General features: G+C 35.6%; 2 protein-coding genes across 18 annotated transcripts in view; one reads left to right on the top strand and one right to left on the bottom strand.

Moving 5' to 3' along the window:
• TTLL1A (Tubulin tyrosine ligase-like 1A) overlaps window positions 1-4,762 on the top strand; it is a 48,703-nt gene extending 43,941 nt beyond the window's left edge. The window contains exon 9 of the mRNA XM_067783638.1: window positions 4,120-4,762. The gene's annotated coding sequence lies outside the window, so the exon portion shown is untranslated. The remainder of the gene's footprint in view (window positions 1-4,119) is intronic.
• The window catches only part of baz (bazooka), a 295,899-nt gene that overhangs the window by 32,179 nt on the left and 235,922 nt on the right, over window positions 1-27,798 (bottom strand). For 4 of the 17 annotated variants that reach the window (XM_067783632.1, XM_067783620.1, XM_067783633.1 and 1 more), the window contains exon 1: window positions 91-2,372. The exons of 12 other annotated variants lie outside the window; for them this stretch is intronic. In XM_067783632.1, coding sequence (XP_067639733.1) covers window positions 91-264 — 174 coding nt within the window. In that variant the 5' untranslated portion in view covers window positions 265-2,372. Of the gene's footprint in view, window positions 1-90; window positions 2,373-27,798 lie in introns of those variants that run through there. One more of the 17 variants, XM_067783619.1, reaches the window with a different exon arrangement.

Genomic DNA, 27,798 nt, shown 5'->3' with positions numbered 1-27,798 from the left:
TGTTCACTAATCAACAAACAAACAAAAATTTAAAAGCTTGTTAAGATTTACTTTTTTTACTCTTTTTTTCGAGTGCCTTATAGAAATTACCTTTTGTCCATTGTATGGTGATGGCGGTCGTTTCGGCAACGTTAGCGAATAGGATTTTTGTAGAAATGTATGTTGTATGCCCTCGTGCTTAGCTGCCACTTTGTATGTATGACGCCACCCAAAAATGCCACTCAATTTGTTAGTTAAAGCGGGACATTTTGGTACGTCGAACATTTTAGTGGCAAAAGTTGTTTAGCAGATTTGTGTTTTTAGTTTTGGCAAATTAATTCAAAATTTTTTTATTTTGGTTTTTAATCTTTGGTAATATGTGAGTTACTTTTGCTGATGTCTTTTACACACTCACGCACACACAATCACATTTCTAGAAACTGTATGTTTCATTTTAGTTCTTTTATTATGTGCGCGCATGTTTGTTTATTTTTCTTTCTTTGTTTTGTTGCAATTTAAGAAATTTTTGCAAAATTTTTATTTACACTAAAAAATTTTAAATTCTTTGAATTTAATGATTTTTATTTCTAATTTTCTAAATTTGTTTTTTATAATTTTTCGTGAATTTTTCATACACCTGTAAACAGCAGGAAAAAGTTAAAAAAAGTCCTTGCTGTTGATTTTCCGAGATGGTAAGAAAGAGCTGGCATTTTTTGGAATTAATTTTGGTTTGAGGACAAACCGGTTCCGGCGTTGTGCCATCTTTAGTGTTCAATTTCAAACGAAAAATTAACAAGGGCTTACAGATGTATGTTCTTTGGTTTTCGCAAATTAAAAAAAAAAAAATTTAGTAAGCCAAACATGACAAATTTTCCGAAAAAATTCCGGGAACTTTTTTAAAATCTTCATAAAATGTTCTAAATTTTTACTGGAAGAAAATCAAAACTATCTTGGGAGAAAAATTGTAAAACCAATGCAAACTTTGTAAGAATTTTAAGTTTTAAAATATAAAATAAAAATAAATGCAAGGGCGATAACCTCCGAAGAGATTTAATGGATGGAAGTTCCCTTCCAATTTAATTTTTCCTACAAATTGGCGGTACCTACATGTTCTTGGGATATTCGGTGTGGTAGGTGGAGCACGCTACCACCACACCACCAATTGATTGGACTAAAATACGGCAAACGCAAAAAGATTCTGAACATTTTTGAAAATAAAATTTTGAAATTTTGTATTAAAAGTTTTTGAAATCGGTTTAAATTTAGCTACACACATGGTTCAACTATACGGTGGACTCATCTGTACAAAAACAATATATGTTAGTTCAGATTGTCAAAATCTGCGTGTTGGTGTTATGCGAATGGAATGGAATGAAAACATAAAACTTAACAGTTTTTGTGTATAGTAAGGAAAGCTCTTCAATGTGTTGGTTTCATTTTGCGTTTGCCATCTCCTTTTGACAATCTCATCGACCATGCAATGACAAAAATAAAATCAGCTGATGAAATGAGCCAACCATATAATTGAGCCATGGCTCAATATATAATTACAGATTTTTTTAAATTTGCGAAAATAAGAGAAAATAGGCAAAAAAAATTATACGTTTTGTTTTTGTTGTTTTGTTTTTTCTTTATTATTTTTGCTTTTTTAAATTTTTTTCTTGCAAAATTTGGTTTGTTTTTTATTCCCTTTTATATTTTTTTGAAGTATGCTTTTCTTCTACCAAACAAGCCAAATTTCATTTAATAGTTATTTTTTTATTATTTGAGCATTTTTTAATTTCTCTTATTTTTGAGCATTTTTTAAATACAAATAGGTACATAAAAGTAAGTTTTAAGTTCGTAAATTTTCTAAACATTTTTTTTTTAGTTTATTTATTTTTCTTCCAATTTTATATTTGTATTTTATAAATTTTTTATTTGATTTTTTATTTTTTAAAGCTGTCACTAGTGTCCGAAATTGTTTTACTGAATTTAGGATTTTATGCATAATTTAGAATTCTGCTATTCGCTATTGTTTTTTTTTTTTATTTCAAACGAAGGAAATTTTCTTAAATTTGTTTTTTTTTTTAATTCCTTAATTGCTCCAATACTTTTTTAGAGCTCTTCAAGCAATCACTTTCTTATTTGTACTAAAAAAAGTGCGAAAGCTGTGCAATGAAAAAAATAGTTTTACTTGTTTTTTTATCTTATCAGCTGTAGTCACCAACGCCCTGCTTGCAAACCAGGCTAGGTAGTTCATCCACCCACACAACAATAAAAAATAATAAACAACAAAATGACGCAACCAAGTAAAATTTATCTCAGCTCTCTCGTGAGATTGTTTGTTCCTTTCACAAAATATTTACCACTAAGTATGAAAAAGAGTACAATTACCTACACATAGTCATTTTGCATAAAGCCGGAGTCATTGGTGCCGTATGTCGTATCGCTGTATCCGTATCCCTAACGTAATCAGCTGTTTATCGTTACGACGGTAAACCAAAACCCAATTGGTTGGCTACGATACGGCTACGACCTTAGCGGCACCAATAATCGATTGCATTGATTCTCATAAGATAGGTCGAATCAGCTGTTATAATGCTACCGATACGGTTACCGATAAAGCACCAATGTCTCCAGCTTAAGACCAACTCTAGGTCCGAGTTGAAATTTAAGATTGCAACATAAGGGTAACAAAGAAATTCCGATGAAAGCATTGCCTCGAGTAAAGAATTCAAATTATGTACATTTGATTGTGATCTATTAAAATAGTGAAGGGTAAATATGTATGTATCCTCTATGAATCAGCTTTAAATGAATTTTTTATTCTATTAAAGGCAAAGGAAATATACATATATATTTGCGACGAAGCAGCCATTTAAAATTTATTTTTAAATAATGTGACTTGTCCCACCCGTCACAAGCCAAAGTGAACTTACACGTGTTCGTGTAAAAATATGTTTAAGTGATGAAAATAAAAATTGTGTCTAAGTTTCACGTTAAAACAGATGGTAAAGTCAATTTTGAAAAGATTTATTATAAAATTCATCTCAATTTGAGGAGTGACCTTTTCCCACGACTCACTCTAGAAATAAGGTTTTTTTGCATATTTCACATAGCATAAATTGTTATTTCATTAATTTCGCATCAAATTTGCTAAATTAATGGTTAAGGAGAAATAACTTAAAATTTGAGCAATGACAAGTCAAAATGTTTTACCTTGGATTACCAAAAAATCGCGTTTTCTTAGTGTAAGTTTTTCCACATCGATTGCACGGGTTGGTTCATATTCAACTTATAAATCTGTTAGTATAACTAACTTCAAAATGTACATTTTTGAGTTAGCTAGGTTTAGATCTACACAGGAGCGCGATATTTACATGTGTTTCCATGTATTCATTTACTTAGCACAGCATATTGTGATAAGCGGTATTAGCAATTTGTTAGCTCACGGCTTTTCTTCACCAATTACTACATTTTTACGCAAACATTTTTCCTTATCAAATACGATATATGTACATACTACAGTTATGGTCAAAAAATAGCACCAGACTTTATACAGATAACAAAGATATAAATTCCGAAGGAGTGACAGAAATATGAACGCATAGTGGGAATACAGAGTGTCGAAAATTGCGTTTTTCGACTCACTATTTTTTTTTTTTTTTTGCAATAAATAATTAGAAAACTAAATTTCAATGTACAAAAAATGGTATGGATGATTCTAATAATATTTGTTCTGTACTTTTCAAAAAAAAAATATGAATAAAAAATTTTACGAAATTGACGGTGCACCACAAAGTGACCTGAAAATTTTTTGTAGGGCAGCAAACACTTTTTTTAACACCACTAAAAAAATTTAGACAGGATCATTTTGCAAAAAGTTTCAAAATTTTAAAAAGTTAAAAAAAAAAATAAAAATAAAAAAGAATTCGATACTATCCGGTTCTTTTTTTGTTATTACTCCAAATAGAGCCCAACTCCCTTATAAAAACGTAAAGGTCATTTTGTAGGACAACGTCAAACCGTGTCATTCGCGGTTCGAATCTCGGTGAAACCTTTGATAACATTACGAAATTGCCTGATGATGATTACGTGTCGGTTTTCGAAATGGTACCATCGCAATATGCCATTAAATGTTTCTTTCTTTCTTTTCAGTTTATTATACGCCGGTGTTAAGCTCATGAATTCTTAAATAATAAGTATAAATTGAACACACCATTAAACAAACACACGCCAACTTTTATGTTTTTGGACTTTCGGATTCTATCGTGCTATAGAGAATCCTCGTAACCCAGAAGAGCCATACTGACTGACATCATTCTTAGCCCTATTAAAAACCACCAGCACAGTCTGCGATCAGACAGAAAAGTTAGAAGGCCTTAATCGACAGCAACACTACCAGAGTACGTTACCTAATATGATCGTAGGCTTACTTTAGCTTTAAAGCAGTGCTTCAAGGTGATTTTCCATTTACATACATACCGGAGCCTTCAACTTTGACAACTGGAAAGCTTTAACCAAACGGCTGGTCAATGTTAGCCACGATCAAATGTCAATCAAACAGATATCTTTCCGAATTCGGTCCATTATTCCAATATCGATTCCCATTTTTAAGTTAAGTCCTCTTTATTGCAGGAAAAAGTGACTTAAGTTCAAATTAATATCACCTAGCATCCACGAGATCTACAAATTCGGTAAAAAAAAGTCCTAAAACTTTTCGCTGTTAGCACGTGACATTGAAAGAAACTTCACTAATCTGAGTTTTAATCAAAAATGGCAACCTCATAATCACCATAGCATATCCTTCTTTCTTATACCATGGATCAAACTATATTTTTAATAAAAAAAAACTATTAAGAACAAATAAATAATCATAATTTGCAAAGTATGCAATTTTTAATTTAGAGGCTATTTATTCAACTGTGTGTTTTTAGTATGTATGGAAGTATCTAAACCCACTTGGGATACTACGGATAACATAATTAAGATATTCGACAATGCGGATGTCAAGTATTTCTAAGAAATAAATTAGAGGGTTGGTCCAAGCTATAAAATATTTTTAAGAAAGCCAAATACCACGTGCAAGAATGACTTTTAGAAAGAATGTTTACGAAATACTCCAAATATAAACCTGACCTCGAGCCAGCATAACAACATATGTGACCCGGGGCTATGAAAAGGTGGCTTATGACTCAAAAAAACAGCTGTAAACAGCTGTTTCTCGCAATTTCTTTTTTGAGTCATAAGCCACCTTTTAATAGACCGGGTCACATATAGTTAAATAGTCCGAGATTTGGGACATTTGTATTTAGGTATGCTATGCGCCTATTATGGTTTTTATTAAATAGATATCATTGTTTTGCCCTGTTCTATATTGTGTGAAAATTACATGAAGATTTTAGTTTATTTATATACCAAATTTTCGCAGTGTCACCATTGGCTCAATCTTCGCATGCTTAAGGCAGCAAAAATGGGAGACAGTTTCGCATTACAGACTAACTCTAAACTGGTGCTAATCGGATGCTGAGCAGAACTTTTGTATCCACACTTGTACCTACAGTACTTAATTCTGAGCTGTATTAATTTAAATTAGTAACTCAAAGGCAGTGATTGTTTAGAACCACCTACAACTGAACCAGTTACATAAGAACGAGTGCAAAAGGTCTGCAAAGGTCGACAACTGATATTTGGTATGACATCATCTGTTGAAAACACTTCAAGGGGACAGAATCAGAACTAGACCAGTCTCCCAATAATATAGATCTGCTCTACTTCGGAACTAGTCCGGTTCTGCAAAGCTTTTGTTTCTAAATCGAATGTTTATGACCAATGCGGAACCTCGTTGTTTGTGAATGCAAATGTTCGCAACATGCCTAGTACAGAAGTGTATACGAAAACTAAGTTAACTCATACGTCTACTATCTGGGTATAATCATAAGGTTTTTATATTTTTATCAATAACCAGAATTAAAATTATAATTGCATTCCATAGATTTATGTGATTAGTGTACAACATGTTCAAATTGTTTACCAAATTGTTTTGCGTTAAAGGCCTTTTATCTTATATTATTTCGAGATAAGAGAAAGAAAGTAATTTATATTTCTATAAAAAAAAAGAATGTTGAGTGGTTTAGGTGTGACAAAAAACTAATCATAAATATATACACGAGCCGGACCCGTGCGCATCTTGCGTAACCAATATAAAAGTCTCCTATCAAATATCAACAGAAATCAGCTGTTCTATCAATCAATTAAAACTTAGAGCTTGCGCTGCCATCTGGCGTATAGTAGCAACTGCCGGTAATGCAATGCAAATATGCACAATACTGTCATAGCACAAATAGATTTGTGTGCTCACAATCCAAATTATTTTAATAAAATATAGCTAAGCAACAGCACTACGACCAAAATTGCCCAAAGCTCGCCAATATCCCGAATCTCCATCTTTACAACCAAAACTTTATTTACAGATTTGGATTCCAAATAAGAGCGAAAAAGGGCCCGTACATAAAAACAGCATTCAGAAATAATATATATAGTAAAAATAAATGTACGGCGCGATAACCTCCGAAGAGATTTTAGGCCGAGCTTCTGCTCCAATTTGCGCCGGGCTCCTTTTTAATTTATCCTACAAATTGGCGGGACAGGACTTATTGTTTTATGCCAACTCCGAACGGCATCTGTAAGGCAGATGAATTTTCACTGAGATCTTTTCATGGCAGAAATACACTCGGAGTGCTTGCCAAACACTGCCGAGGAGCGACCCCGCTTCGAAAAATTTTCTTCTAATTGAAAAATCTTGTTTCAAAATTTTTTGATATAATAATATATATGATAAAATAAATATAGAAACTCTTAAAAAAAGAACATTCATTTTTCCATATATTTTGCAAGGATGCATTGTAACACCAACTGTTGAAAGACTTATATTTAGCTACCACTGTTTCGCAATAACTGACGATAGTTGGGAAAGCAGGAAATCTTCAATGTTAGGTTGAACTGGCTGAGCCGTTAGGACCTCACATAGACCGAATTAGTACATTTTAATATACATGCTTCTTCTTTAGGTGTATTTGTGACTGAACTCCTCCTAAACGACTGGACCGATTTTCATAAAATTGTATGTGTGTGTTCAAGGGGATTTGAGGATGCTTTAGTTCACAAATTGCTCCCTTTGCTTCCTCATCTTTCCGGGAAGTGAACCGGGGTGGACCTCTTCCAAAAAATCGATTTGCTTGAAATTCGGAGCAAGGGTACGTCTTTGGCTAAGTTATTATTTGACAGACTATTTGACCGAATTATTCTAAAAAATCGTATTTATATTGAGATCTGCTTTAATATTGGGACTAGGGTACCTCATATTTTTTCACAACATGGATATCAAATAGGATGTGTTAATAATAGATTTAACTGAGGGTGGTGAAGAAAATACCGCAAGTGAAATGAAAAGTTATCCAATATCTGTAGGCTGAAAAAAAGAAAGAGGAAAATAAGAGATAGGATTGGGAATTGGAGACGGAGAAAAAGAGAAGGGTGAAAGGAAGAAAAATTGAGAGAAGTGGAGAGAAGTGGAGGGAGAGGTAGGAAAATGGTAGTAAAAAATCGAGAAAATGCGAGGAGAATATAGTAAGGAGAGGAAGTTAGATAAACGAAAAAGATGATGAAAAATAGAGGGAATTTAAGGAAGAGGAATCAAGTGGGAGTAGAAGAGAGGAAAATGGAGAAAGTGAAAAGGGGAAGATACGGAGGAGAGACAGGAATCAAGCATGAGGAGGAAGGAGAAGCAAAAGGATACAAAATTTGTTTAGTAGTGGGAGTAAGACTAGGAGTGGAAGTGGGAATCGGAGTGGAAGTAGGAATCAGAGTGTTAGTGGGAGTAAAATTGGGTGTATGAATAGGAATGACAGTGGAAGTGGAAGGAGAAGTGGTAGTGGAAGATGAGAGTACGAGTAGGAGGGGTAGGTGGAGTGGGAATGGGTTCGGGAGTGAAAGGAAGTTAAATGTAAAAAGTGATGGACAAGAATAACAAGAACAATGGTAGTTTAAACAGTTATAAGAGAATGGGATAGTGAAGAGGGGAAGCGAGGCTCACTTTGGAGCTACAGGCAAACAAACTTTCGGGCAGGACACAGTTTTCCGGGTATTCTAGTTACATTATAAAAAAATAACCGATAAATAACACAAAAATATTTGCTTAAGTACAGAGGTAGACTTTATCAATATATTTCAAAATCATGACTTATCAAGACAGTGGACGTGGTGTTATAGGGGCAGTGAGCTAGATTATCATTACCATGGTGCCAGAATTACATCAAAGTGATATTAAACATTAAAAACACTAGAAAGGTTTTTGAAACCGGGTCGCACCGCAGCCGTGGTATAGCAATGCTCAGAGGGCCTTGAAAAGGTTTTTACAAATTTATAGGAAAAAATAAAAGAAGGAATACCGTGAATAAGGGAGAAGCTAGGCATTAATTTCATCAAAAATATATAGCGAAGAATTATTATTGCTAGATGATTTATGTGAAAGAGTTGCAAAATGAAAACCAAATGGAGCGAAAAGGTCAATCGTCGTTCGACTTTTGTAGTGTTTAATCGAAGACAATGAAAATTACACACCTACATTCAGAAACGCGAATATTCTAGTACGCAGTTCTTTGTATTTTAGTGAATATCTTATTGTAATTAAATCATGTTGTTTTTTTTTTTTTTGCTATTCACTATAAGTACAAAGAGCTGTCGGTTACGTTGTATTGACCTGATTTTAGCGGACGCATAATAGCAAACTTTAATGAATTGCAATGCGTTTTAGCGTCAGATATTGTGGTAAAGTAGGCAAAGAAATAAAAAAAAAAACAGTTATAATTAAAAGCAGAATTACATGTGCGTTAATAAACTATGCAAATTCGCCAACGAACATACAACTAATAATTTTCATTCAATACTTAACAATATTTATTAGCTATTGTTAGTTGAGAATATCTAAACAAGCGCCCAGTCAATCAACGTTAGTCAAGCCAACTTTGTATTTTTTATTTTTTTCTTGTAAATAATTAACTAAATAATAACTCAGAAAGTTGGCAGCTGGCAGCTGTTAGAATGCTAATGTAATGCTGGCAGATGAAATTGCGGACAAAAAATGAAAATATGCGTGGCACCGCCCACTTGTGATAAAATTAATTTTACAAAGATTATTAATCATAAATCAAAAATCGTTAAACCTATCGTAACAAAATTCGGCAGAGAGGTTGCCTTTACTATAAGGAATTTTTTGAAGAAAAATTAACGAAATCGGTTAAGGACCACGCTCACTTTTATGTAAAAGATTTTTAAAAGGGTTGTGGACGAATAAAATAAGCTATATCTTTGCAAAAAAAGAGCCTTATAACAATGGTATTTCATTTCCCAAGTGGATTTATAACAATAAATAGGAAAAATTTGAATTTAAAAAATTGGCGTGGCACCGCCCCTTTTATGACTAAGCAATTCTCTATGTTTCGGGAGCCATAACTCGAAGAAAAGTTAACGGATCGTAATGAAATTGGGTACACAGATTTTCCCCATAGCATGAAATATTTCTAGGAAAAATGGACGAGATCGGTTAAAGACCACGCCCACTTTTATATAAAAGATATTTAAAAAGGTCGTAGACGAAAATAATAAGCTATATCTTAGCGAAAAAAGCTTTGTATCAATAGAATTTTACTTTTTAAATTGAATTATAACATTAATTTGGAAACACTAAAATTTTTGAAAATGGGTGTGGCACCGCCCCTTTTATGACTAAGCAATTTTCTGTGTTTCGGGAGCCATAACTCGCAGAAAAATTAACGGATCGTAATGAATTTGTACACAAATTTTCCCTATAGTAGAAAATATTTCTAGTAAAAATGGACGGGATCGGTTAAAGAGCACGGCAGCTTAGATATAAAACAAGTTTAAAAGGGTCGTAGACTGCAATAATAAGCTATAACTTAGCAAAAAATAGTTTTGAATCAATGATATTCCACTTATCAAGTTTTATGGTAAGAGGAAATGGGGAGACATTTTTTTTAAACGGGCGGTGCCACATGTTATGCAGAAAAGTAATTTATCTGAAATGAAATGTACAATTGAAGCTCACGCTGAGTATATAATGTTCGGTTACACCCGAACTTAGACACCTTTACTTGTTTTTCAATGGATACAAATCATTAATACGGACTTGCACAAGGAATTAATAACTGTTCACTAATAAACAAACAAACAAAAATTTAAAAGCTTGTTAAGATTTACTTTTTTTACTCTTTTTTTCGAGTGCCTTATAGAAATTACCTTTTGTCCATTGTATGGTGATGGCGGTCGTTTCGGCAACGTTAGCGAATAGGATTTTTGTAGAAATGTATGTTGTATGCCCTCGTGCTTAGCTGCCACTTTGTATGTATGACGCCACCCAAAAATGCCACTCAATTTGTTAGTTAAAGCGGGACATTTTGGTGGTACGTCGAACATTTTAGTGGCAAAAGTTGTTTAGCAGATTTGTGTTTTTAGTTTTGGCAAATTAATTCAAAATTTTTTTATTTTGGTTTTTAATCTTTGGTAATATGTGAGTTACTTTTGCTGATGTCTTTTACACACTCACGCACACACAATCACATTTCTAGAAACTGTATGTTTCATTTTAGTTCTCTTATTATGTGCGCGCATGTTTGTTTATTTTTCTTTCTTTGTTTTGTTGCAATTTAAGAAATTTTTGCAAAATTTTTATTTACACTAAAAAATTTTAAATTCTTTGAATTTAATGATTTTTATTTCTAATTTTCTAAATTTGTTTTTTATAATTTTTCGTGAATTTTTCATACACCTGTAAACAGCAGGAAAAAGTTAAAAAAAGTCTTTGCTGTTGATTTTCCGAGATGGTAAGAAAGAGCTGGCATTTTTTGGAATTAATTTTGGTTTGTGGACAAACCGGTTCCGGCGTTGTGCCATCTTTAGTGTTCAATTTCAAACGAAAAATTAACAAGGGCTTACAGATGTATGTTCTTTGGTTTTCGCAAATTAAAAAAAAAAAAATTTAGTAAGCCAAACATGACAAATTTTCCGAAAAAATTCCGGGAACTTTTTTAAAATCTTCATAAAATGTTCTAAATTTTTACTGGAAGAAAATCAAAACTATCTTGGGAGAAAAATTGTAAAACCAATGCAAACTTTGTAAGAATTTTAAGTTTTAAAATATAAAATAAAAATAAATGCAAGGGCGATAACCTCCGAAGAGATTTAATGGATGGAAGTTCCCTTCCAATTTAATTTTTCCTACAAATTGGCGGTACCTACATGTTCTTGGGATATTCGGTGTGGTAGGTGGAGCACGCTACCACCACACCACCAATTGATTGGACTAAAATACGGCAAACGCAAAAAGATTCTGAACATTTTTGAAAATAAAATTTTGAAATTTTGTATTAAAAGTTTTTGAAATCGGTTTAAATTTAGCTACACACATGGTTCAACTATACGGTGGGGTCATCTGTACAAAAACAATATATGTTAGTTCAGATTGTCAAAATCTGCGTGTTGGTGTTATGCGAATGGAATGGAATGAAAACATAAAACTTAACAGTTTTTGTGTATAGTAAGGAAAGCTCTTCAATGTGTTGGTTTCATTTTGCGTTTGCCATCTCCTTTTGACAATCTCATCGACCATGCAATGACAAAAATAAAATCAGCTGATGAAATGAGCCAACCATATAATTTAGCCATGGCTTAACATATAATTACAGATTTTTTTAAATTTGCGAAAATAAGAGAAAATAGGCAAATATATATGATAAAATAAATATAGAAACTCTTAAAAAAAGAACATTCATTTTTCCATATATTTTGCAAGGATGCATTGTAACACCAACTGTTGAAAGACTTATATTTAGCTACCACTGTTTCGCAATAACTGACGATAGTTGGGAAAGCAGGAAATCTTCGATGTTAGGTTGAACTGGCTGAGCCGTTAGGACCTCACATAGACCGAATTAGTACATTTTAATATACATGCTTCTTCTTTAGGTGTATTTGTGACTGAACTCCTCCTAAACGACTGGACCGATTTTCATAAAATTGTATGTGTGTGTTCAAGGGGATTTGAGGATGCTTTAGTTCACAAATTGCTCCCTTTGCTTCCTCATCTTTCCGGGAAGTGAACCGGGGTGGACCTCTTCCAAAAAATCGATTTGCTTGAAATTCGGAGCAAGGGTACGTCTTTGGCTAAGTTATTATTTGACAGACTATTTGACCGAATTATTCTAAAAAATCGTATTTAGGGTGGTGAAGAAAATACCGCAAGTGAAATGAAAAGTTATCCAATATCTGTAGGCTAAAAAAAAGAAAGAGGAAAATAAGAGATAGGATTGGGAATTGGAGACGGAGAAAAAGAGAAGGGTGAAAGGAAGAAAAATTGAGAGAAGTGGAGAGAAGTGGAGGGAGAGGTAGGAAAATGGTAGTAAAAAATCGAGAAAATGCGAGGAGAATATAGTAAGGAGAGGAAGTTAGATAAACGAAAAAGATGATGAAAAATAGAGGGAATTTAAGGAAGAGGAATCAAGTGGGAGTAGAAGAGAGGAAAATGGAGAAAGTGAAAAGGGGAAGATACGGAGGAGAGACAGGAATCAAGCATGAGGAGGAAGGAGAAGCAAAAGGATACAAAATTTGTTTAGTAGTGGGAGTAAGACTAGGAGTGGAAGTGGGAATCGGAGTGGAAGTAGGAATCAGAGTGTTAGTGGGAGTAAAATTGGGTGTATGAATAGGAATGACAGTGGAAGTGGAAGGAGAAGTGGTAGTGGAAGATGAGAGTACGAGTAGGAGGGGTAGGTGGAGTGGGAATGGGTTCGGGAGTGAAAGGAAGTTAAATGTAAAAAGTGATGGACAAGAATAACAAGAACAATGGTAGTTTAAACAGTTATAAGAGAATGGGATAGTGAAGAGGGGAAGCGAGGCTCACTTTGGAGCTACAGGCAAACAAACTTTCGGGCAGGACACAGTTTTCCGGGTATTCTAGTTACATTATAAAAAAATAACCGATAAATAACACAAAAATATTTGCTTAAGTACAGAGGTAGACTTTATCAATATATTTCAAAATCATGACTTATCAAGACAGTGGACGTGGTGTTATAGGGGCAGTGAGCTAGATTATCATTACCATGGTGCCAGAATTACATCAAAGTGATATTAAACATTAAAAACACTAGAAAGGTTTTTGAAACCGGGTCGCACCGCAGCCGTGGTATAGCAATGCTCAGAGGGCCTTGAAAAGGTTTTTACAAATTTATAGGAAAAAATAAAAGAAGGAATACCGTGAATAAGGGAGAAGCTAGGCATTAATTTCATCAAAAATATATAGCGAAGAATTATTATTGCTAGATGATTTATGTGAAAGAGTTGCAAAATGAAAACCAAATGGAGCGAAAAGGTCAATCGTCGTTCGACTTTTGTAGTGTTTAATCGAAGACAATGAAAATTACACACCTACATTCAGAAACGCGAATATTCTAGTACGCAGTTCTTTGTATTTTAGTGAATATCTTATTGTAATTAAATCATGTTGTTTTTTTTTTTTTTGCTATTCACTATAAGTACAAAGAGCTGTCGGTTACGTTGTATTGACCTGATTTTAGCGGACGCATAATAGCAAACTTTAATGAATTGCAATGCGTTTTAGCGTCAGATATTGTGGTAAAGTAGGCAAAGAAATAAAAAAAAAAAAACAGTTATAATTAAAAGCAGAATTACATGTGCGTTAATAAACTATGCAAATTCGCCAACGAACATACAACTAATAATTTTCATTCAATAGTTAACAATATTTATTAGCTATTGTTAGTTGAGAATATCTAAACAAGCGCCCAGTCAATCAACGTTAGTCAAGCCAACTTTGTATTTTTTATTTTTTTCTTGTAAATAATTAACTAAATAATAACTCAGAAAGTTGGCAGCTGGCAGCTGTTAGAATGCTAATGTAATGCTGGCAGATGAAATTGCGGACAATCTCATCTCACTCAGCACCTACAAGGCGATGAGCCAACAATCTAAAGCTTGATTGACGACGAGTGAAACAGGCAATCAACTAAATAACTATTATTAACATAGGGAAGGAGGAAGAAATACATTAGTATAAAGGAGTTTGTTTTTTTTTTTTTTTTTTGTGAACAGAGTTAACCGCAAGTATTTAAAAGGGTAGACAGACAACGAATTAGATAAACTAAGCATTTAATCGGATCTTAATGCGACTCTGGCGCAACGAAGGTATAGAAAAGGATGCCTATGCAATTAATCTTGGTAGAAAAAAAAATGAAAATTATGACGGGATGCTTGGATTTGCGTTAGCTTCGCCATTGGGGACACACAAAGCAAACCGTACAATAAACAATCGGCATTAATTCACTTCTATATGGCCAGCTGGATTGTTGTTCTTGAGTACCAAAATATCTTTGAGTGAAAAAAATTTTACTTTTGAAAAGAGAGTGGGTGCGATGTTTATTGCTCCGTCATTCAAATTAAGTTACTAAGCACGCTTGGTATAGTTAGAGGATATTTTATAAATATCTGTGAGAGAGGGCCTAGGAACTCTCCCTGGGTATTTTACGGGTCTCTGTAGGCTATGATATCACCTTAGTAAGTTAAATCTATCCGATACACAAATATGCTGCTGGAGGATGAAACGCTGGTTCAGGTTCTCTTCCATCTGGGTGGTATGCGTCTTCATCCCTCGTGAGGAACTTAAATACATTAAAGGTCTCAACATACAGCGCAATAGATTTAAATAAAGGACGCAGTGCACCGAAGCCTAATAATAATAAGACGTAATCGGCAGTATCAGGAATTCTTCTAAATGTAAATTCTTCTCACCTGAAATAAAGTGGGTGTGACACTTTTTGTGAATTTTCACACCGTCTTTACTGCCGACCATAGCAAAAGGCAGTAGAGTGTGAAAAGTTAAATCGGAGAAAATTGCATTTTTATTTGGGAAATTTGAGATTTTCAAAGTAAACAAAAAAATTAAAACTTTTTTTTAGCTTTCACTGTGAATTTTTAATGAGATTTTGTTTAGTTAATGAGTAAATTGGAATCACAGAAATTTATTGGCTTCAATTTCCTATAAGAACTTTTTGATATGGACGGAACTACAGCTGATAGCAAGGGTTATACCACTGCCAAATTTTAACATGACATTTTCAACGGGTTTTTATTTATGGCTTGGAGAGGAAACAGATTTTCTACTTTTAAATGTGGGCCATGTCACGCCTATTTTTTTAAATTTTTCGAGTTTTTATCCAGTTTATCAGTAGGTCTTAATGAACTATCACATTTTTCGATATCGCAAAAGAGGACGTGGTTATCATACAACTTCGCCAATCCGTTCTGGATTCTGGTCCCCGGACAATCCCGTTTCAAAAATTTGGTAAATATATCTTTAATTATAATGAAGTTGTCGCCTTAAGGGGCGAACGGACTGGTGGATAGAAGAACGGGCATGCCTCTACTCAAATCTTTTTCGAAACTACAATTTTTATATAAGGAAGTATAATATAGGTTCTAAAACCTATATACCATAACAAACTACCGTTATCTGAATACATTTAAAATACCCGGGCAGTTAGATATAATTGAGAAACTAACTAACTTTAAAAGGCTAACGAAAAATAATTTAAAAGGTTAAAAATAAGTAAAAACAATAAATCGTGACTTTGTCTTTATTTCCTAGACACGAGCAAAGCAAAGCCGCTGGAGCGTTCTAGTTAACCGTATTACCTATATAAAGTAGATTAGCTTTTGGTCTGTCTTGGCTACGAGGATACTCTGTTAGTCTTAAGATAGTTTTTTGTAATATTATAATGTATGAAATCTGACATCGGCGCCGTAATATTCGATGTTATTTATGCTCTACGCTTCTAGTCTCACAAAGAGAAACAACGTGATTTGTGACTGCTACATCTCAGCAAGAAGCTATTTTAATTCTCAGCTGACACTGAACTATGATAGAAGAGCAGTTCACTATCGCAGGAGCAGAACATTTAGCTGAGACAACATAAATCGATGAATCATTGATTCATATAGCATTGTTTTTGGAACAAGAGCTTTGGTTGGATCTGTGATTCTCATTAGTGGTACATGGGATTACAAAAGAGATGCAAATGCCGTCAAGATCTGTCAGTTCAAGCGATTTTTGTATAGCCTTCGCTGCGATTTACTATGGTCTTTCAGTCGCTGGTGGGCTACACGCGGTACAGATCAGATAAAAACCAATTGAAATTTCATATAAAATAACCCATATGCAAAATATTTTGCAAACTAATTAATCAGTTTTTCTTTATAAAGACTTTTAAGTTATTGACTATGTACCTTACTTACGTACTTAAATAGCAACCCTCGTAAATAACAGTGTATATTTATGTATTGTTCTTAGATTGCTGTTTTTTTTTTTTGTTTTTTTGTTTTGTTGCAAGTTGTTTTTCTTTAGAAAGTTGCTTGCCATGCAAATTCCACTACACATTTATTTACCAAACAATTTAATGATTTCTGATGTAGCAGAAATTTAAATAAAGTCTTTAGATGTAAGTTTTCTTTCTCTTGATTTTGTTAGTGGCCAATTATCACCGAAGTTATCCCTGCTTGTGATCTGCAAGCGTTTGCACGCGCCACTAGCGCAGCAGCAAGCCTCCGACTACGGCATAAAGATTCCGATGGCCTCCACTCCTTTTCTTGTACGTCGGCTTTCTTTTGCTATTTTGCTTTGCCAACTTTTAAATTTAACTCAATTTGCGGGCAATTTTCAGTGCAATCTTGCTAATACTATCTCTGCGTGGAGATCACATCATAGCCAAATGGCTGGAGATTGCTTTGACTATTGGAGAAGAAAACTGTTTGCATAATATGTATAAAAAAGGCTTGGCTTGGTTAGAAGCGTGCTGACTGAGTGAATGTCATTAGTTTGTATTGGAATTTTGATTATTGTTAGTTGTGTGGAAAAAATGCATAATTTTTATTTACACAAGCTTAATTGAGGTGTGTTAATATAAAAAAATTATTTTGCTTCCATAGAAAAATCTTGCTTTCTTAGTAAAAGCCTGTAAAGAACGGGTGAAGAAAGCCAAAAAAATTCCACACCACTCCGAAAAAATAAAACAGATAAAGCGCGGGCTGTCCAGCTGTTTCACAGTACTCTAGCAATCGGTCTGAAACGAGTGATTAAATAATATTGAGAAATGGAACTGAAGCATAAATGACCGTTTTTCAAAGCAGACTTCTGGGATCAAACATACGTCACAAAATCAATATTTGGCGAAATGCACTAATGAAGTTTTCGTCCTTAGCTGAAGATAAACTCTGATTTCCTCATTGATTATGTATCTCATATGAGTAAGTAGGAATTAAAAGCGAAATCGGAGTGACGTAACCCATCAGACGGAATCGTTTTTTTCTTTTTCTCTGGGATTATTATATCATATCTCTTAATATCACGTCATTGAAACTAACTTCAGCCGGTATTATATCGCTAATTTCATTTCATTACATCCATGTTCACATTTCATATCATCTCATTGTATTTATTTTAATCATCTATTCGCATTGCATATCACATCTCTCGATATCACATAATTTCAAATATCCTTAGCCCATATCATACCGTTAAATCATTTCATTGCATACGATATCTCTTTAGACATCATGTAATCGCATTTCTGCTGAGAGGGGTCTCATCATGCGTCACATCATTTTACTAGGTGAGGTAAGGCTAGTATTTTCTCCTTCCATGTAATATCATATACATATCATCTACTCGCATTCCATAACAAAGCTCTTAATATCGCATCATTTCAACTATCCTCAGCTCATATCCTATCGTTAATACTATATTCTCATTTCACATCATCTTATCTCATTTCTTTTAGCCCCCATCTATCACCTGTCACATCATTTTACCTCACCCAGTATCTTCTCCTTCAATGTCATATCATTTATCATCTATTCGCATTGCATATCATGTATCACTTCTATACATTCTTAATCATATCCCCTCTAATTGATATGATTCATATCTTTTCTCTTAAATACAGTATATATACATATTATATTATATTTTATCATATAATTTTATTGCATATCATACTATATTGGATCTTTTGACATTTCATGTGATGTGATATCGTATCAATTTTGTGACACAATTCGGCAAACTCATCCTACCCCATTTAATATCATATCATTATACCACATACATATTACTTCATTTCATACCAACCTACGTATGTATACCGCCCTTTCTATATTCAACCAATCTATTCTAAACATAAACAAAAATTATTTTCAAAAGTATTCCTTAAATATATTACGGAAAGGATATAACACCCATGAACTAGTTGAAAGCGATTTAAAAATATCAAATATTAGTGACACTAAGTGATACTCCCATCACTAATCTGGTACTAATTAAAAGAAGCCACAAGAACAATGAAGCAACCTGCTACACTTGTATGTACGTAAACAAATTAATCATTATATCTGCACACAGACGTGCGGGGCAGAGATACTCACAAGCGCATGTCATCATCAGCCGCTCACATATACACACGCATATGGAGACAAATTGCAAATATACGTGTATATAGCGGGTAAACAAGCATTAGGTTCACGAAATTACTAGACTTTAGGAGAAATGAGTGAACGAGGAAACCGAAGAGTATAAAAGCGGCACAGGCTGAGGCATCACGAATCAGTTTCATTTAAGCAAGCTATTGGTTGTGAAGTATCAGTGTTATTGTGAAGTAATTTAATAAAGGCCATTTTGCATTATTAAATATTGGAGTTATTTATTCAACAGTTTAGTGATTCGAACTTAGCAGAAGGTTGCAAATAAGAGGATTTGCAGTAAAATCGTTACAATTGGTGTCAGAAGAGGAATTGTTGAATATATTCCGAAGATTGGGAATACAACTTGGACATGGCAAATTTGAGTGAATTGAGGATCCAGCAATTGAAAAAGGAGTTGGAGAACCGTGGATTGAATACAACCGGCAATAAGATCGAACTTCAAGCACGGCTACGAGAGGTAATGGAGTCGCAAGGAATTGATGGGGACGAGTATGTCTTTTATCCTGATGGGGACGAGACAACAACAAAAATTGAAGAGAAAAACGAAACATCGCAGACAGTTACGAGCACAGACTTGAACATGATTTTGGCTGCAATATCTGCACAAACATCGACAGTAACATCAATGTCGTCGCAAATGTCAGAAATGTCGACACAGATTACATCCAAGATGGAAACTGAACTGGAAGAACAGAAAACATATATGGCATCACAATTGGAAGTACAGGAGGCACGCATTTCAGAAATGCCGTCACAAATGTCATCCCAACTGGAATCGCAGGAGACCCGCATCACATCGAAGGTTGAAGCACAATTGGATGAACAGAAAACACATATGGCGTCACAAATTGCAGAACAATTAAAAGAGCAAGAGGCACGCATAACATTACAACTCGAAGCACAGGAAGAGCGTATCTCAACGAAGCTGGAGGCACAGAAAACAAAAGTCTCATCGCAGCTGGATGCTTTTAGTGAACAACAAGATAAAATGGAGGCCGAGATGGATGCTTTGAAAGATCGTATACAGGAGTTGCAACTAAATCGCCCAGCAGTTTCAGCGAGTAATCCAAAGGTAAAAACACCATCCTTTGACCATCCTTTGACGGTTCTGTTCCTTACCACGTCTTTAAGCTACAATTTGAGAAGACCGCAACAGTGAACAACTGGAATGCTGAAGATAAAGTCGCTGCACTCTTCGTAGCATTAAAAGGACGCCGAAATCTTACAGACTATTCCAGAGTACGAACGTAACAGTTATCACGCATTGGTGGCTGCTGTAGAACGACGTTACGGAAGCGAACACAGGAAACAAATCTACCAAATAGAATTGCAAAACCGCTACCAAAAATCTAACGAGACTTTGCAGGAGTTTGCTTCAGACATTGAAAGATTGGCTCATATTGCAAATGCGGACGCGCCTGTGGAATACACCGAGAGGGTTAAAATTCAGAGCTTTATAAATGGAATACTGGATGCCGAAACGAAACGAGCTACATATGCGAACCCAAAGCCAACATTTGCTGAAACGGTATCCCATGCACTGACACAGGAAACAGCGTCACTTTTGAGTAAGCGCGCATACAAAGCTCAGCGCGTGGAAGTGGAAAGGCCAGATTGGGTAGGCACAATTTTGGAAGCACTGAAGGGATTACAACAAAAAAATGCCGGAGTTATGAAGTGTTTCAAGTGCGGTAACCCAAGTCACATTGCACGTCATTGCAGCACCGGTCATGGTAGTTCCAACTTGGCTGGTCATAAACGCAAAGCTGGAGGAGATAAGCGAGTGCGAGTCAAATGTAAAGATCGAGAACTTGCCCCAGCTATTGAATGTCGGGTGATACCTATCTCGCAAACTGGAAGTAAATCGAGTAGTCTTACCGTCAAAGGAAATGTGGATGACAAGGAGCGTGTACTGACTGTAGATACGGGCGCATCTCATTTTTAATCCGATCCGATTTGGTCAGCAGGAGAGTAAAGCTATTACCTGGATCAAGATTGCGTACGATTACTGGCGAGTATAACCAAGTCCAGGGAGAAGTGGTATGTGAAGTCTTAATTGGGAGTGGATTTCAGGATCGATATGCAGAGAAGGATTATGCAGTATAAGAACAAGGATGTGCCACTTAACTTCAGTTTTCAGCAAGGGTTCAGCAGTAAGCGAGTGCTGGTTAACGAGATTCGACAAAACCCACAAAATTCAAAGGCAGCAGATCGGGCAAGGGTTTATGGACCGAATGGGCCAAACAAATCAAAACCGAAGGTACCTGCGAGAAAAACACCGGCATTGACAAACCCTAATGGACGCACTGAAATGACTGAAGGAATTTTCCAGAAAGAATGCAAGGGTGGTTTCAAGCCAGGGCGCACTACTGTTGTGAAACGTCAAGACGATACTAATGATACAAAGTCAATCCGTCAAGATCAAGCTCTGCGAAGTAGTTCTTCATTGGCCAAAGAACAGAGTGTGAGGGAACGGTCCAGGGTAATGAGTAGTAAGATGAAACACTGGCACGACAAGAACTTTAATTCGGAAGGTTTCTTGGAGGGAGATTTGGTACTGCTATACAACCCTCACCGGCGGAAAGGTGTTCCATCCAAATATCGGTGCAGTTGGTAAGGCCCGTACAGAGTTGCGAAGAGGATCAGTGATGTCATCTACCGCATACAAACAATTGGGAAACAACGGAATAAGAGGGTGGTTCATTTGGAGAGGCTAGCAGCAGTTAGATCGAGAGATTTGTCTGATCGGGACGATCAGACCAAGGTTGAGGGCAGTGTGACGAATATTAGTGACACTAAGTGATACTCCCATCACTAATCTGATACTAGGTAAATAAAGCCACAACAACAATAAAGCAAGCTGCTACACTTGTATAGTCGTAAACAAATTAATCATTATGTCTGCACACATACGTGCGGGGCAACAGAGAGAGATACTCACAAGTGCATGTCATCATCAACCGCTCACATATACACACGCATATGGATACAAAAAAAAAATGGATACAAATTGCAAATATACGTGTATATAGCGGGTGAACAAGCATCAGGTTCACGAAATTACTAGACCTTAGGAGAAATGAGTGAACGAGGAAACCGAAGAGTATAAAAGCGGCACAGGCTGAGGCATCACGAATCAGTTTCATTTAAGCAAGCTATTGGTTGTGAAGTATCAGTGTTATTGTGAAGAAGATCTGGCTGGTCATCGAGCAGCGGCAACGTCAGCCCTGCGTCTAAGGGAGTTGTCGTGCTGGAACAACAGGACCACAGGACACTCAAGTATACTAAACAAATACAGTTTTCTCCCTCCTAGCACGGATCGCTGTGCGACCACAACAGTTGCGGAAACCAACTTTAAGATAAACATACCCAGCAGGGATGACTGGACGGAGTCGGATAAGTGCCTTGCTATGAGCAACAGCATTCCCATATACACGGACGGCTCCAAGCTAAACGGGAGAGTTGGGGGTGGAGTATACTCAAGGGACCTTGACCTCCAGCTCTCATTCAGACTACCCGACCACTGCAGTGTATTCCAGGCAGAAGTTGCAGCCATAATGGAAGCCGCAGCTAGGATAGGGACATACATTGTCGGCAAAGAAATTTTTATCTTCAGCGACAGCCAAGCTGCCATAAAATATCTGGGCTCCCACTCGTTCAATTCTGAACTAGCACTAAACTGTCGCCGATCTCTTCAAGAGATGGCTCAACAGAACCGTGTACACCTCACATGGGTCCCTGGACATAGGGATATCGAGGAAAACTGCATTGCAGATGAACTCGCTAGGCAGGGTACAACCAAGCAGGTTCTTCCTGGACAAGAACGCTTAGGTATGCCCCTGTCCACATGCAAGCTAATGCTAAAAGAGCACATCTACCGCCAAGCCGACGAAAGATGGCTACAAACACCGGGATGTCGAACATCGAACGAAACCTGGCCTAAATGGGATCCTAAAAGGTCCCGTCACGTGTACAACCTAAGAAGGGATACAATTTCCACACTTGTGGGGGCACTAGCGGGTCATTGCCTCATAGGTAGGCATGCAGAAAGGCTAGGAGCGCCTTATCGTCGTTGCTGTAGGAGTTGTAAAGAAGATGAGGAGGAAACGGTGGCTCACCTCATTTGCAACTGCCCAGCGCTAAGCGGAGCACGGCAGCACTTTCTGGGAGCTCCATTTCTTGATACTATGAGTCAGGTTGTGGAGCATGACGTCAGGGAGCTTTCATCAGGTCCTCAAAATGGTTCGAAGAGGAAAGGTAACGGTGTTTTTCGTGGTATCACAACGGGCCTAGTACTACTGGCTTAAGTGTGCCCTCGGGCAGCCACCCTAACCTAACCTATTGTGAAGAAATTTAATAAAGGCCATTTTGCATTATTAAATATTGGAGTTATTTATTCAACAGTTTAGTGATTCGAACTTAGGAGAAGGTTGCAAATAAGAGGATTTGCAGTAAAATCGTTGCAATATTACAATTAGGTTATAATATTTCTGCTATTAATACATACTTCCTTGTACAACATATAATTATTGTCCACAACTCCAATGTGCACTAGTTACGCAGAGTTGTGTGAAATCTCGTACCCACTCAATTGAGTTAGCCGGCCAGCAAAGAGCAACATAGCAACAAATTAAGGTTGCACGTTAGGAATGCAATATTTACCACACAAACATCAATGGTAGCAATCAATAACAAAATCAGACATGTATGCTGGTAATAGAACAACAACAACAAAGCAAATATCCGGCTAACACAATAATAGGTAGTTAAGGCAAAATTTTTTATATGTTGTTATGAACTTGCTGCTCGCATGTTGGCGGTAAACTAATTTACTTATTGCATGCGATTGCTCACCAAAAATTGCACCAACGGCCTGCTGACATTGTAGCTTTTGGTGAAGCCTGTCTCAAAAATTGTTCAAACACATTTATTGACGTATAGAGCAATTTATAAGGAAATAGTGTAAAAATAAGGATATAAGGAAACACGTGTATAGAAGGGGACCTTAAATTTGTATTTGATAAGAAAGTTGTATCAAATATCAAACAAAGATAAAGTGGAGTCCATGGGTTCTATAAAGCGAGATCTTGCAATTTTTTAAAAGTGAAAGATTCCACCCATCTCCCAGTTTGGAACAACGAAGACCCTGGGTTCCAGTCCCGGGCAAAGCAACATCAAAAATTTACAAAAAAGTACTTTCATTTAGAATAAGTTTTTATGCGCGGGGTCGCCCCTCGGCAGTGATTTGGCAAACACTCCGATTATATTACTGCCATGAAAAGCTTCTCAGTGGAAGAGAAGCTCGGTATATTGCGCCTTGTAGTTATTTTATTTATAATCGAGATAATTCGGAAATAGCTTCGGTTATTTTTCGGATACATTTCGGGACTATTTCGTGATGTATAGAAGTATTTAGGGCTGATTTCGGCGTTGTTTTAGGGATGACTTCTGGACAATTTAGGGATCAGTTTCAGATTTATTCAGGACTATCTCCGAATAAATTGGGGATTATTTTCGGTATAATTTCGAGATCATTCAGACCATATATGGCCCGATTTAAGAGTGTTTTAAGGATCTTACCAATCATATCGGGACTATCTTAGGAGAACCTCTTCAATCTTTTTTTTTCAAATTTTTGAGAATGTTTCGGATTTTCTTCTATGTAAAAAAATATGTTGACACTTTGTATAAAGAAAAATCTAGAACATCTTTTGGAATCAATTTAGCAAAGATCAATGCGAATTGCGAGAGACTTGTAAATTGTAATTTTTAAACTTAAATTTATTGGGTTACAAAACTGCATACTCAAAAAAATTTACAGAACTCTAAATACAAAAGTTCGAAGTTTTTATAAAATCTTCTCGAATTTCCGAATGTTTTCGAAAACGGTTTTCAGATTGCTTTGCATAGTCTCAGTTTACAAATTCTTGGAAGTTTTTGCTTAAAATATCGAAAATTATATATTATTTTATTGATATTGAAATTTAATAAATATTTCCAGCGCTAGTTCTCTCTTGACTGCTGTAGGTACAGCATTTCGTATTTCAAAAATGTCGAAAAATGATTGATAGTCATGTCTTCTGACCATCCGCCCATTCGTTTTCGTAATAACTTGAGCAAGCATTGAAATATCTATAACTAATTTGATACTCTGTAGATTTGCGTTGAGAATTAAAGAAACCGGACAGTGCGCGCCGCACCTACTTTTGAAACATCGAAAATTTCGAAACATCGCATAATCCAAGAATGATTTTACTACCTATGTTACTAATTTCCCCCCCCCCCCCCCCCCCCCCACAAACTGAATTAAAATTAGCAAAATCGGTTGAATGTCACGCCTTCTATTGTTGTTTTTTGTCGGCAGTTTTGCAAGATTGTGGATTCGAATTTGACTCCAAATGAAATGTTCGAAATTTTCGTAAGTTTCTCAAAAACGGGTTTTCAACTTTTTTCAAAAATGGTTTTTAGATTAGTTTGCATAGTTTCGGTGACAAAATTTAAAGAAGTTTTTTCCCAAAATATCGAAAATTTTTCTGAAGAAATTTTAAACCTATTGCCTCTGCTATTTTTCCATACGCAGCTATAGGTACTGCGAAAACAAAACTTTATTCGCAATTTGTAATTTAATTACAAAGCAGCTGTTTTTTTCAAACTTTTTTATATTCTTGCTTAAAGAAATCTTAAACAACCAGTGTCAATTGCAAGGCAAGTGCAGTGGATTAAGCAGCTCATTACACATACAAACGTCTCATAGTAAGCATTTATTTATATCCATATGTGTGTTAATATTATTTTTATACACAAAACATCAAATAAAATAAACGAATATGAAAAAAATATCAACTTATAACAGGAAAAATGGTGTGAAAATTTAACTGTTAACAGTTACTGGTAGCCGGTTGCCGCCTATAGAGGTCACATTACATTGAAATACTCATAAACAGATGTTTACTCAAGGCGTCGAACGGCATAGGAGAAGTACAAACAAACAAATAAAATAAACTTTCTATCGACTCAAATTGCAGAAATTGACGTATTCGACGAGAAACATAAAAGTGCATGTATGTGTCGTATTTTACATATTTGTAAGAGCATATTTACATGTACATATGTAAACTATAATTTATCAGAATGTAAGGCTATCTACGCAAAAAGCCTTTTTAATTTGAGCAGCGCATGCGTGCATGAGTCTGTGGAAAATAATTAATTATAAATGCAATAAATATGCCATGATGTGGGAAGTACAACAAATTTTTTAGCTAAAAACATATGTTATTATGTGTGGTATGTTTAAACATTTAATGCCATCAAAATATATTGCATGCGCAAGCGCATCAACATTGAAATTACACTGAAAGAAATGGTGTTAGTAAAATCAACCAATCGGTTCTGTTGTTCTTGACTTAACGGAGATTCGGTGAAATTGATCGAATTATGGTTAATTCGACCGAGTTCTTTGTCAAGCGAACAAATTAGTTTAGTCATTTCAACAGAAGAGAAATTTTCGGTCTTAAGTTAACATAATTCTGTAAAATTGACAGATTCCTAATCAATCTAACTGATTTTTTTGTTAACACAACTGATCTCACTGGTCATTTCAACAGCGATCAACAGTCAATACATGAGCAAATTTCAAAGAGAATTTTACGCTCACTGCGCTTTCTACTTAGTACTTATGTATGCTGTGTACTATACGTATGCACATATTTACGTATGTATATGGCGGCCGCCGTGATGTGATGGTAGCCTGCTCCGCCTACCACACTGAAGACCCTGGGTTCACACCCCGGGCAAAGCAACATAAAAATTTTAGAAATAATATTTTTCAATTAGAAGAACATTTTCCTAAGCGGGGTCGTCCCTCGGCACTGTTCGGCACGCACTCGAGTTTATTTGTGCCATGAAAAGATCTCAGTTAAAACTCATCTGCCTTGTAAATGCCGCAACATAGGTACTTTCGTACAAAGCTGTCGCAACAACTTTTTTTTGTTCATTTGACTACTAGGACGGTCAATTACGAATCAACGATTTGTGCGCAGTTGATTCAACATCTTGTTGCGATGGATAAAAATTGACATAAATTTCGGTTGAATTGACCCGTATTTCGGTTGATTTTACCAGTCTTTTTCTTTCAGTGTACTATAATTAAAAGCTCTTTGTTAAAATATGTCTGCACTATGCTATGCGGTGCTCATGCTTATGTGAACGTCGTCAAACCCACGCATTGTCATATGTGAACGCATATATAATGTACATAAAGGGCTAATTAAACTTCCTTAACCCTAACGCCATAGTCGTAACCATACCCATATCCATAACCATCTCCAATGTGATCGATTAATGGTGCCTTAACCTAAAAATCGTGAAATTTTCATAAAATAGAAGAAAACGCAAAAAAAATACAAACATATTTCACAAAAAATAAGTATCTTAGTCAACGTATCCAAAACAATGAATAAAATCTACAAAAAGTTATTAAATTCACCAACACAAATATTTTTAGGTTATGGATATGGCGAGAAACCAATAACCAATTGGTTGGCTATGGTATGGTTATGACGTTAGCGTTATGGTATGGCACTATTAATCGATTACATTGATTTCCATAAGGTAGGATCGATCAGCTTCTTTATCTGGTTATGGTTTTATGGATATAAGTCACCCTTAACTGGCCCTTAAGCCGCATTCTTTTGCCAACGAGTCACATGCGATGCCTTGGTAGAATACTGAAGTGCACCGAGGTAAATGAACGTGTTAAAAATCCATTGAACATCTATTCTAGTAGCTCCAATATGAACGCCCCTTATGCTGTTGTGTGCTCGTGTTAAGATGCTACAATGGAATTGTATGCAGGTCTCATTTTTCTTTTGCAACTCGATTGCAAAAGAGTATAGCTATTATTGCATCCACAACACATAAGTATGCATACATATAGTCAGCTAGGAGAAGCAATGTAATTGCTTTGTGTAAAAAAGATGTCTTGAAACAAAGAAATATGTGTTTTCGTGGCTGTGGAAATGCTCTAAGTCGCACCTAATTTTCGAAGGCACTAAAAAAAGAAAACAAATTTTAACAACAGCAACACGAAAATAGCAGTAGCGATATCGCCAGCGGGTTTGGGGGCTTTTAATATGCAGGTATCCCTGTCGAAAGAGGCGACTAAAATACCAAACTGATTTAAGGGGTTGTGTAGCGCAACCCTTTCAAGGGGTT

Source organism: Eurosta solidaginis, chromosome 4 (assembly GCF_040869045.1).
Source record: "Eurosta solidaginis isolate ZX-2024a chromosome 4, ASM4086904v1, whole genome shotgun sequence".
In the NCBI taxonomy this organism is placed as follows: Eukaryota; Metazoa; Arthropoda; class Insecta; order Diptera; family Tephritidae; genus Eurosta; species Eurosta solidaginis.
Note: the sequence above shows the minus strand (reverse complement) of the source record. Positions and strands in the feature narration are given on the sequence as shown.